The following is a 12,635-nucleotide window of genomic DNA, read 5'->3' as shown; positions in this document are numbered from 1 at the left end:
TGGGCGATCAGCGACTTAGGGAAGTGCATTAGGATAAAGTCCCAGGACAGGAATAGAATCCTTTTACAAAACAGATGCCTGTTGCCACAAGTGGCCGAGCAAGCCTCTCTTGTCACACCCTCCTCCTCAAGCCTTGTCACGTGTAAACCGTCCGCTGATGTGATGGGCAGAAAACGGGCCCTTCTGTTTGCTTCCCCTGGTTGTGTAGGGCGAGGTTAAATGTAGTTCCGCATCTGCCGGCCGTTTGGTTTCTTATTTTACATGAAAGCCTTTCTTCTCTCTTCTCCCTCCTCCTCCTCTGCCTTTCCCTTTTCTCTCATTATCCGACAGCCTCTTCTATTTCCTTTATATATTTTCCTCTCACCTCTGAATTCTCCAGAATACAAAAAAATGACATTGCTTTAAAATGTTTTTCTTACGGCTTTATATTTCTGGTTCTTTTATAAATGGGACAAGTGCGAACTCTTACTGGGTCCCAGGAAGTGCCCCCTGAGATAAATAAATAATGCTGTCATATTAGTTTTTGCTTCTCTGCGACCATTGCTCATTCGTTTGTTTTTCTTCGCTCTGTGAGTAAAGTGGCACTTGATTTTTAAGAGTCATTATTTTGGAGTGTTTTGATCACAAGGTATACCATGGCAATCTGTTGGTATAGGAGGTATTGAATTTGTCACAAAATGCGTAGATCTGCCTATCTTTCTGCCTCTTTCTTGGTTTTGGAAGATTATCGCCAAAAGAACTTCTAATTATCTGAGAGTTCTCACTGGTCAAGTTCCAGGTGACTGAGGACTCGCCGTCCTTATCACGTGTGGGCGTCTCTGTTCCATGCTGCAGATTTCGGGAAAGGCAGGGATGAATTGGGGTTTTTCCTTCTGCATAATGCTGTGGCAGCTGGTCTTGCCTTAGGGGGACATTTCTGTCCCTCACTTCTTCCCTCATCTCCCCTCTCAACTGTTCCTGTTTCCGAGAAATGGGGAAAGTAGGCATCAAGGCAATGTCGCTGTGCTGGCAGGCCACCTGCATCAGGCCTCGGGGGCCTGGTTAAAAAGTACTGACCCCATATTGCTCAGCCGAAAAACGGAATGAAGCTCGGACACACGCTACGGCGTGGACGAGCCTTGAAGGTGTGATGCTCGGTGAACGGAGCCAGTCACAAAGGCCACGTGTTATGTGATCTCGGTTATATGATATATCCAGAGTAGGCAAACTTACAGCGACGGAAAGTAGATTAGTGGTTCCTGGGGGCTGAGGGGAGGGGGGACGGGGACTGACTGCTGATGCGGACGAGGTTTCTTTCGGGGTGATGACGATGTTCTAGCTTAGATAGTGGTGATGGTTTCACAACTCTGGGACTATACGAAAAAAAAAAACACATCAACTCATATATTTTAAATGTAGGAACTTTAAGGCATGTAAATTACACATCAGTAAAACTGATAAAAGTTCTGGTTCTAAGGTCCAGCCCAAACCTGCTTAGTCAGAATCTGGGTGGAAAACCCAGGCATCTGCACTTCACCCCAACGCCCCAGCAGGACCAGTGACATAATTTGCAGGGCTCAGTGCAAAGTGAAAGTGTAGGGCTCCTTGTTCAAGAATCATTAAGAATTTCAGGGCAGTGACAGCAGAGCTTTAGACAAGCCCTTCTGAGCTAGGAGCCCCTGTGTGACCGTCCAGGACACAAGCTCATGACACCGGCCCTGGAGCCCAGACTGAGGTTTGAGACACTCTCCCCAAAGGAAGGGGGATTTGGTTAGCAGATAAGCATCCTCATCAGAGAAGCTGTAGGTGGATTTGCTGGAAGTACGAGAAGAGAAATCAAAAGGCTTCCTCTGCCTGCAAGAGCTGTGAGGCGGGTTTAGTCGGAACCGAGGCGCAGTCCCCCAGCCAGCGGCTGAGGCATCTCCAGAGCTGTGGGCTCTCGGTGAGGGAGGGAGAAAGGCTTGTTCAGCTGGCAGGTGTGTGGGAGGTCCGGGTCGGCCCATCACCTATCCACAGAGCGGCGTCCATGCCTCCGGCCGATGCCAGCAAAACGGGAGTTCACGAAAGTATGCGAGGGGGCTTGGCGGCCACTAACGGCTCGGCCCCTGCCACCTTGGACACGTGGGCAGTTACCGCCTCTTCCTGCAGCGACCAACCTGCCACCATCCCCGCTGCTTCATGTCACCAGCCTCTGATCCACAGTCTGATCATACCACCATGGTCACACGCGACATAATAAGAAATACACACGTGGTCTCTGCCCCCGGGTCCTCACACAGGGCTCCTGAGTGGTGGGAGCGTCATCGGTTCTCGTGAGGTGACTCATGGTGGGCTCCCGGATCCCTTCAGGATGGGGACTGGTCACCAGAGGGACCGAGTCGTGGTTAGAAGCGTGCGAGTTGCAGCCCCTCCCTCAATCCCTCTCCTCCTCTGTGCATCCATGTGCCAAGAGCTGGTGCACCCCAACTCCACGGAGACAGAAGCTTCTGTGCTCAGGACCCACCCCTGCCGAACCTCACCCCATGTGCCTCTTCCTCTGGCTGTGCATCTGTGGCCTTCATCACATCCCTTATAATAAATAAGCCATAAATGTAAGCAAATGGTTCCCTGAGTTCTGTGAGCCATTCTAGCGGGTTATCGAACCTGAGGGGGCGTTGTGAGAACCCCACAACCAAGGTGGACAGAGATAAGGGTAACCTGGGACCCACCACTTACAGTCGGCATCTAAAGTGGGTGGGGACAGGCTCGTGGGGCTGAGCCCTCAACCTGTGGGGTCTGCACTGCCCCTGGGAAGTGAGTGTCAGAACCGAGCTGACTTGTAGGACACCCAGGAGTCCGCAGAGAGCTGGAGGATCGCTGGGCGTGGACGCCCCACTTACTGACTTGTAGGACACCCAGGCGGTGTCCGCAGAGAGCTGGAGGATCGCTGGGCGTGGATGCCCCACTTGTTTGGGGTCAGGTGTTCTGTGAGCGGAGACAAGGTTTCCCTTCACCCTCGCGACAAGGTACACGAAAAGGCAGAATCTCTTATCTCTTCAGCCTCAGTCGCAGGAGGCAGGCTCTGCTTCCCACCAGACCTACTTCTCAAACTGTCGACCCTTCATTCTCATGCAAAGACAGAACGGGCAGAGCCCACGTTTCCAACTTAGGAGTCAATCAGCGCAGCACAGCAGAGTCAAAAAACAATACAAGAGGAAAGGAAGGAAGGAAAAGGAAAAGAGAGAGAGAGAGAGAGAGAGAGAGAGAGAGAGAGAAAGAAAGAGAGAAAGAAAGAAAGAAAAAGAAAGAAAGAAAGAAAGAAAGAAAGAAAGAAAGAAAGAAAGAAAGAAAGAAAAAGAAAGAAAGAAAGAAAGAAAGAAAGAAAGAAAGAAAGAAAGAAAGAAAGAAAGAAAGAAAGAAAGAAAGAAAGAAGAAAAAAATCAAAGGACAGTACAAGAAACATCTCTCATCTGTCCATCATCAGTGAAGAAATGAATGTTGGACCAAAATGCTCAGGTAGATAGATGTTCACTGGTGAATGTCCTACAGTCAATAAAACCATCACCTCTGGGGTGATCTTAACCTTACAGAAATCATTGCATCTTATCCATTTTCTTAAAGGCCAGAGACCCTGCGACTTAATCAGTAATAAATCATGGCAACAAAGTCCTGGTCCCTGAGCCCAGCTCTGCCCTATAGACCTTTCTGCGGGCATGGATTCGTCCCGCGTCTGGGCTGCCCACTCTAGGAGTGACGTGGCGACTGAGCTCTTAAAATGTGGCTCGCGTGACTGAAGAACCGAATTTTTAAAGAACGTTTTATTTTTAAATAAATGTAGCTGCACAGACACATTGTAGAGAGCAGAGTTCGCCCACACACAAGTGTCTGCCACCGTCACGGTGCCTCGACCAGAAAGCAGACGGTGACACCAGTACGGGCTTAACTGGGATTTTCACCGGTTTTTTCACTAAGGTCCTTTTTCAGGGTCTCCTCCAAGATTGCGTTCAGTTGTCATGTCTCCTCGGTCCCCGACCTGGGGCGGTTGCTCAGTCTCCCCGCGGTCTCCCCACCCTGACACTTTTGAGGCATGTGGGTCTGGGGTTCTGTAGACGGCCCCTCAGCCTGGGTCTGTCTGGTGTCTCCTCGTGAGGAGGCAGCTTTGGATCTGGGGAGGAGTCTGCGGTGTGAGCGAGGCCCCTGCCCTGTCCCGTCCCGTCCCCTCCGGGTCCCCGGCGCCCGCTGACCGGCGGTGTTCGCCTGGCTCCCTCACTCGGGGTGCTGTCGGCCGTGCTTCTCCCTGTCCAGTTGCTGTCTTTCCCTTCTGTCCCTGCCCTAGGAGCCAGTCGCCACGTCCAGCCTCCCACTGGGGGAGGGGAGCCCAGCCCCGCCTCCTGGGGGAGGGGTGTGGCGCCTCTGCGGTGGCCCGTTAAAGTCACCGCAGCGTGTGGGGCACGCGCCAGGCCGGCAAGTCCCCGTCTCTGCCACGCGTTTTGCCGGCTCCGCTGAGGTGGGGGGGGGCCCCGGCCGGCAGCGTGACCTCTGCGACGCGCCCGTGGCGACCTTCTCTGTCCCTCCTTCCTCCCTGGTGATTCGATAGAGTTCTGTGAGGGACGCTCGTCCCTTCTGTTTGTTTATTTATATTGCGTCAGACTGGTGGGTATTCATTTTATTCTTTGGAAGGACATATGGTTCTCTCTCATTTCCCAGTTTTGGATAATTTTTCCAATAACCGCAGTAGTGGTTGGATATTGGGCCATGAAAAAGAATGATAGCTGTCCACCGCAATGGGTATTTTTGGAAGGACTGACCAGAACGTCGTCATTGGAGGCTAAGCTCTCTGGGGGCTTGCAAGCCTCGTGTGGGACTTAGAGTAGAAATACCCACAAGAGTGAGAACGGAAAGCCCGAGGCGGAACTGCCTGTTTCAGAGTCCTAGCCTCATCCCCCTTGCATGAGAACCTGGGCAAATCACACTGTCTCGTTGCGCCTCAGTTTCCCCCAAACAGGATAAAGACGAAGGTGCTAGTCGACGCAAGGTCAGTGGTTCTCAGGCTTGAGTGTACGTCTGACTCGCCCGAGGGGGTTCATCAAAGCCCAGGGTGTTGGCTGCACACCCAAAGTGTCTGAGTCAGCAGGTCTGGGGTGAGGCCCAAGGATCTGTGTTTCTAACACGTTGCCAGCTGCTGCTGCTGCCGGTCCAGAGACCACACTTTGAGAATGTTGGTCCCGATGACCTCTAAGAACCATTAATGGCTTTGCACTCAGCATTTATTTAAACATCCCTGATGGCGAGGGTGTCACTGGGGAAATGAAGGAGCAGACCTTGCAGGAGCAGAGGCACTGGATACCCACTAGGGGATCACAGGTGCTCTGTGCCAACCAAGGCAGTAAGTGTCCCTGAAGCCAGTCACTGCCCAGGGAGGGACAAGGGTTGGATAAGGTGGTGAAGAGCCAGCTTGAGTCTGAGTCCCACCACTTAACAGCTTTGTGGCCTCGGGAAGTGACTCAGTGACTTTTTGCCTCAATTTACCCACCTATGAAAAGAGGACAATAACGGTACTTACATGGCCTGGGATAAAGACAATGCTCAATAAATGGTTGTTTCTGCTAGAATTATTATCATTTGCTGCTGAGCCTGCCCGGTTAGGAGAAGCGTCGCTGACAGACGTAGTGTCCATTTCCACGTCTCATGCTCCCTCAGCCACGCCACCACCCAGCCTGGATTCCCCGTCACTAAATTTACCCCCCTCACAAAATCCAAAACAGATTATGAGAAAAATTCAAAATAATTTATTAAATAGGTACCGAGGGCTCCTCCAAGGAGCATTAACAACTCTCGATACAATAAATATCAATAAGTTAACATAGTGGCCACTTCCTGCCCTCGCAAGGGTATCATGAGAATAAATAAATTTAAGACTGCAGAAGAGAAACATTCTATAAATACCAATACTAGTAACAATGACATAGTTCGAAATCTGTTTGAAGTTCACTCATACATTTATATCTCAGGTCTCCCAAGACTGGTCTTTCTGGGGGTCCACTGAGATTATGCATTGGAATAATTTCATAATAACTCACAGCAGAGTTCGCATACTTAGCTGTCGCTCATCTTTTTTTTTTTAAGGCTTCGCACATGTTTATTCCAAGAAGCAGAGACTCAGCAGGATGCCCTCTGACGGCGTCACACCTGCACTGAGTCCATGCACGTAGAAAACCTTTGTAAAACGGCCACGATGAACCTTTTATGTTCAAAGGTATTTTCAGGCACCGAAACTTCTGTGTCTGGTTCACGTGGAATGTTGAGTTTGTTGAGCTGTTCTATGAGAACATCGATGTCCGCTTCGTCATCTAACAATGGTTTGATCGCCCTGAAGTAAGGCAGGATGGCTAAGCTGTTGGCGATGTGGGGCGGTTGGCAGTAGGAGGTGAGACTCGGCAGTGGGTAAGGCGTAGAATCCGACAGTCCCGACTCCTTCTTCACAAATGGAACAAGGGGGAGAGACGGGCGAGCATTAGTTTTGGAGGTGACTGCTGCATGCTTCCTCCGTGACTGGCGTGAACGAGCCTCCTCCCACCCCCCTCATCTCGTCTGATCAGTGTGACAACCCGGCGAGGCCGTGATCATCACTATCCCAGAAGAAACTAAAGCTCCATCAACAGTTTGCAGAGCTGGCCCGAGAGCAGGCAGCAGACCCAGATCCCAGCCCACGCTGGGCATCCACTCCGAAGCCTATGCGGATGACCACCGCTCCATCCTGCCTCCTCTGCCCCGCCTGGCTGAGGCCTCTCTAGCCTTCTGGAATCTGCTCTCGGCTGCTCGGGGCCTCAGACAGGTGGGGAAGAGGAGACTCTCTGGGTTTCCATGCTGCTGCTTGCCCTTGGTGACTCTGTGTTAAATCCAAAATGTCTCCTGCTTAAGGGAGTGGCAGGGCGTTATACTTGTCTGGAAAGGCCTCTAAGATGTCAGGGAGAGATTCCCCAAACATACCCCGACTCCAGACCTCACCCTCACCCGTCCCTCTTCCTAAAGACTAACGAGCTAAGAGCACCTCACCACCCTGAACTGCCTGGTCACCTCGGCTGGTAGCGACTTCTGCCTTTGTGTCTGTAAAAAACAAGGCTAAGGTTTGAATACCAGGGTGGACGGGAAGGGCAAGGCCGATGTCACGAATTATTCCCATGTTTTGGGTTTTGTTTGTTTAAAGCCACCTAAGAGCTTCTGTCTGGATCACAATCCTAAGAAAATGGGGGGCTATTTACATTTATGCAGCCACATACTTTCCTCCCGATGGGGTTAGCTCAGGACAGCCTCTGCTAGAAGCAGACTGGGTCCTAATTAAGCAGTGAAGCCGCATGCAAGCAGACCCCTGATTATTAACTGCCCTGCTCTGCCGTAAGGGACACTCTGGGACCCATGTGAGGGTTTTCACATCCTACATCCACGAGGACATTGTTTACAGCTTAGGCTGCCGTTTGCTACTCCTTAGCAGGCTCCTGGATGGGTAGACAAGGTGGCCCACCTCAAGAGATGTGCTACAGGCAGGAAAACTCAATAGTCCTGTGAACCAAGTATGTCAGGAGTGAACAAGCCGACTAAAGCAGACTCTATAGTATATGGGAAATTGTTGAATTTTTGGCCATCTGAGCTAATGTCTGCCTCTGACCCCTATCCTCATAAAAACCCCACCGTAGTCCGCCTAGCTGTTCCCATCCCTTCTTGGGGATGGGATGACATGGCTGCATGACACTTACGTATTCTCTCAAGAGTCCCTTAGACGAGAACCGCAATTCCAAGATTATTTTTGTTAGGTCATGGCCACTGATGGGGGCCGTGTGGGAGGACAGCAAAGTCCCCATACAGCAGAGCAGGAACAGGGCAAACCTGGCTGATCCTGGAGAAAGAGAACAGTGCCGTGAGGCACACGGGCCAGACCACCCGGCCGCCCCAGCTTCAGCCCCCCGGCCGCTGTCGAGAGCAACCGCAGGACTGAGCCCCCACCCAGAGCCCCCACTCCTCTCTGCCCCAGACGCAGAGGCAGCGGGACGCAGCGATACCTGAGTGGCAGACCATGGTGCGAGGGAGCAGGGCCCGCTTCGGCAGCAGCGTCTGGAGCCAGATGTGTTCGCCATGGTACCGGGAGGTATATAAAGGGCCCTCTGCGAGGAAGAACAACGTCCCGCCCACAGCAAGATCATTACTCAGCTTTTTTTCCAGAAAACACTTTCAAAATTCTGCCACCCGGGGCTGTGTGAAAGCAGGTCTGGAAGGAAGTGCTGAGGTCACCTTCAAAGTGGGCAGATGCCTTGACTCAATACAGGCACATGCAGGAAGGCACACACATCTTTCTTGGAAAGAGCTTGTAGATCTGACCAAGAGAAATTTTGAAGCCCAGGGTAGACGGGCTCAACCACCAAGAAACTGATGACACAAGGGTTGCTGGTCAGCGCCTCACGGGGAATTTTGGGGGAAGGTCAGGGTCGAGTGCACGTAGGTGTACAGCTAGCATGAAGTTTGTAAGATGCGTTATCTCTGTGGATTTCGGACACGTGCCCGTGCCGGCCCTGATCACCCCCGCGAGTGTGGTGCGTCAAAGGCTTTCTCTCAAGCATCACTGGACTTCCAACTATGTCTTTCCAACCGCAGGGCCTCCACCTGGGCTCCGTGCTCGAGAGTTATTTGTCGAAATCACTTATTTGGATTTTGGATGCCATCTTTGACCGAGCGCTCTTCTAAGTTCTCAGGAATGGTGGCCAAAAAAAAAAAAAAGTCAGACGAGGTCCCCGTCCGCATGGAGCTGGCATTGTAGTGAGCAAGGGGCACGGCAGCAACAAACAAGAAAGTGTCGGGCAATGATAAGAGCTATGAAAATCAAACGGGGCAACGGGGTAGAGCGTGACGGGTGAGATACTTTAAGTCAGGGGATCAGGAAAGGTCTTTCCGAAGAGGTGCCATTCAAGCCGAGACTTGCAAGATGACAAGGAGCCTGCTGCGGGAAGATCCGAGGAAAGAATGCTCCCAGCAGAAGGGACCCTAGGACGGAAGTCCTCAGGCAGAAATGAGCATGCCGTAGCCAAGGAAGCAGGTCCTGGCGGCTGGAGTGAGGCGAGATAAGGGGGCGGTGCTGGAAATGCGGGCAGAGGCCCAATCACGAGGGTCTCACGAAGATTAAGAACTTGGGTCTCCTGGCCAAGTGTCGTGAGACACCGTGGGATAAAAAATTTGCCCCATGATTTCCACAGTCTTGTGTTTACTCCCGTCATCACGTTACAGGACATGGCAGAAGGGACTTGGCAGATGTAATAGTTACTAATCAGTTGACCTTAAGATGGCTTGATCACCGGGTGGGCCCCATGTGGTCACATGAGCCCTTGAAAACAAAGAGGAAGTCAGAGAGACTCAAAGCACCAGAAGGACTCGGAGCCATTGCTGGCATGAAGATGGAGGGGGCCACGTGGAAAGTATGAGATGAAAATGAACTTGGACAAGGAGCAGTGAGTCTGGAAGAGGACTCTGGGCCGCAGACGAGACCCGCAGCCCCAGCTTTCGCCCGGTAACAGCCCGGGCAGAGAACCCGGTTACACCATGCTAGACTTCTGACCTACAGACATCGTGAGACGGTAGCTTTGTAGTTTCAAACTGCTGAGTGCATGGCATTTTTTAGAAGAACAATAAAGAACCGATATAGTCTCCAGTGACCTCATGTTGCCAACCTTCCTGGGTTCGTTTCAGACTTGATTTTACTTGCCCCCTCTACGGTATACAGTGATATCAACCACATCCTCCTTCTCGAAAGCCTCTTTTCTCTCTCCTTCCATGAGAACGTTTTCCCGAAACAGTTTGGCCCCTCTTACAGTGGCTTCTGAGGATGAATCACCTTCCTGCTTGGCCCTGCCACGGGCACATCTCCAAGAGCTTCACTCTTGACCTATATTCCTCTCACTTCAGTATCTCTCTCCTTCAGACTCCAGATCTAAACGTCCAGCCGCCTCATGGACATCTCCACCTGAACGTCCCACCTGTACCTCACACTTGACAGGTCCCAGTCAAGGATCTGAACCAGGTAACAGTGAGAGTAGAGACGAAGAGATGTGGGTGGACTGGCGAAATCTGTAGAAGGTAAAAGTCACAAGCGATGGTGATTGATTGGATGTGGGGAGCATGAGTTTAACTTGTAGGTGTCAGGTCTGGGTGCCTGGATGGGTGGTGGTACTATAAACAGGATCACAGGACTCTGGTGAAGGCACGAATTCAGTTTTCGACATGGTAAGATAGACGGCTTATGGAACCCCCAGGTAAAGACGAACAGCACGCCATTGGACGCTGGGATTTGGAGCTTGAAGGAACTCGAGGCATCAATTTGGGTGCCGTCTGTATATTGCGGTCAATAAAACTGTAAGCCTACAAGACATGACCAATGTGAGATGTGTCAGGCAAGTGTGGAGCTTGGGGACACGACTCCAATAACAGGACAGGGAGAGGCAGACGATTTAGCCCGGAACACTGAGAAATCACTCCCAAGAAAGAAAAGAAATGTACTAGAAACACATGTCATAGAACGAGATGAAAAGCGGTTTTCAGGAAGGAGGAAATGATCGGCCCCATTGTACGCCATGGAGAGATCAATTAAGATAAAGGCCGAAGAGAGTCGCTATGTGGGGGAACATGAGGTTACTGGGAACTCTGCTAGGGGAGTTTGAACAGGGTGTTGCGGGTGGAAGCTGTATCGTGGTGGTTTGTGACGTGAAGAAAAAAATGAAACCACCCAGCTGGTTCATCAAAATCCCAGAAGTCATCCTCGATTTGTCCCTTTGATTGGTTCATGTCACGATAGACTTATTGATACTTATTTTTTTCTTCGAAAGGGCATGTGGTTCTCTTTCTGCCTTATTTCCTAGTTTTGGAGAAATTTTCTAAAAATAGTAAAGGTGTTCTACTACAGAAAAGTCAAAAAGAATGATAGATGTCCATCGCAGTGGGTAGTTCTGGAAGGATCAGAATCAGTAAATTGGACTCCCTCAAAATTGATTTTTGTTTTTTCTCTTTTAAAGACATCGTGAAGAGGATGAAAAGGAGAAACCTAGACTAGGAGAAAATATTTACCAATCACAAATCTGACAAAAAGGCTCGTGAGCAGAATATATAAAGAACTTGCAAAACTCAATTTTATGGCTTAGGCAATAGTTTCTGACATCAAAAGCACAAGCTACCAAAGAAAAAATAGATGAATTACACTTAATCAAAATTAAAAACTTGTTTGTCAAAAGACTATCAAGAAAGTGAAAAGACAACCCATAGGATGGGAGAAAATATTTGCAAATCATATAATAAAAAGGGCTAGTATCCAAAATATATTCAAACAAACAAACAAAAAAACTTCTTATAACTCAACAATAAAAAGACGACTAACCCAATTTGAAAATAACCAAAGGATTTGAATAGCCATTTCTCCAAAGTGGCCAATAAGCACATGAAAAGATGCTCAACCTCATTAGGCATTAGGGAAATGCAAATAAAAACCATAACGAGGTACCACTTTACACCTACTAAGATGGCTACAATTTTTTTAAAGTAAAATAACAGGCGTTGGTGAGGATATGAAAACATCGGAATCCTCATATATTGCTGATGAGAATGTAAAATGGTGCATCTTCTGTGTAAATCGGTTCGGCAATGATCAAAATGCTAGTTACCAACTCCATTCCTAGAGAAATTCATTCCAGGAGAAGTGAAAACGTATGTTCGCATGAAAACTTGTACCCAAATGTTCATAGCAGCATTATTCATCAGAGCCAGAAAGTGAAGACAACTCAAATATCCATCGATGGATGAATGGATAAACAAAATAGCATTCCATCACGAAAAGGAGTGAAGCACTGACACATGCTACAACAGAGAAGGGTCCTGAAGACATTATGCTAAGTGCAAGAAGCCAGACACGAAAGGACCGATATCGTATGATTCTATTTATTTCTAGAAGCAGCAAATCCACAGAGACAGAAAGCATGTTATGTTAGTGGTTGCCAAGGGGGCTGGGTAGATGGGGGGAAATAGAGATTGATGTCCTGATGGATATGGGGTTTCCTTTGTGGATGAGAAAAATTGAAAATTAGATGACAGTGACAGTTGCACTATGAATATAGTTGCACTGTGAATATACTAAAAACCACAGAATTGTACACTATAAAAGGGCAAATTTTAGGGCATGTAAATTATATCTCAATAAAGATGTTACTGCATTTCCAAGTTATAGGAACCAGAACCATCTTATCCCATTAATTTCACAAACCAGTGCCGGGGAGCCCCTCCTGTGTGGCGGGCAGTGGGCCATATGCTCTGAGGATGGAGAGGTAAGACTGGATCCGTCTGAAATGGGATCTCGGTGCCAAAAGTTGCAGACGTCGACAGTGATTAAAAACTCCGACTCAGGGGTTAAAGAGGTCCACATTGGAATCCACCGGTCAGAATCCTGAGGTTGACCTTGGGCTCATTTCTCCTTTCTAGATCTGTCAAATGGGGATGATAATTAGCACCTTTCTCCGGGGCTCTGGGGAGGAGAAACAGGAAGGCGAACGCGCGGGCAGCGCTCCGCACCTGCTGGTAGCGGCCGCGGCGACAGGTAGTGATGCGCGCCGTCACCGGTCCTGCAGCGGCCGCAGGAGGAGACCGCGGCCGTC

General features: G+C 49.7%; 1 protein-coding gene across 1 annotated transcript; it reads right to left on the bottom strand.

The window, feature by feature from the left end:
• Positions 1-6,141: 6,141 nt before the first annotated feature.
• On the bottom strand, positions 6,142-8,031 carry IL31 (interleukin 31). The gene is made up of 3 exons (XM_025045503.1): positions 8,016-8,031; positions 7,713-7,852; positions 6,142-6,435 (listed from the first exon to the last, which is right to left on the bottom strand). The coding sequence occupies exons 1-3, from the start codon at positions 8,029-8,031 to the stop codon at positions 6,142-6,144; spliced, it is 450 nt and encodes a 149-aa protein (XP_024901271.1).
• Positions 8,032-12,635: the final 4,604 nt, after the last annotated feature.

Source organism: Pteropus alecto, unplaced genomic scaffold (genome assembly GCF_000325575.1).
Source record: "Pteropus alecto unplaced genomic scaffold, ASM32557v1 scaffold213, whole genome shotgun sequence".
Taxonomy (NCBI): Eukaryota; Metazoa; Chordata; class Mammalia; order Chiroptera; family Pteropodidae; genus Pteropus; species Pteropus alecto.
The sequence above is the reverse complement of the archived record's forward strand: the minus strand, read 5'-3'. Positions and strand labels throughout refer to the sequence as shown.

Excerpts from the sequence above, each read along its gene's own strand:
- IL31 (XM_025045503.1), bottom strand. Across the intron at positions 6,436-7,712 it reads AGGGACTCTTGAGAGAATAC|AAGGAGTCGGGACTGTCGGA; the intron begins GTAAGTGTCATG and ends CCATTTGTGAAG.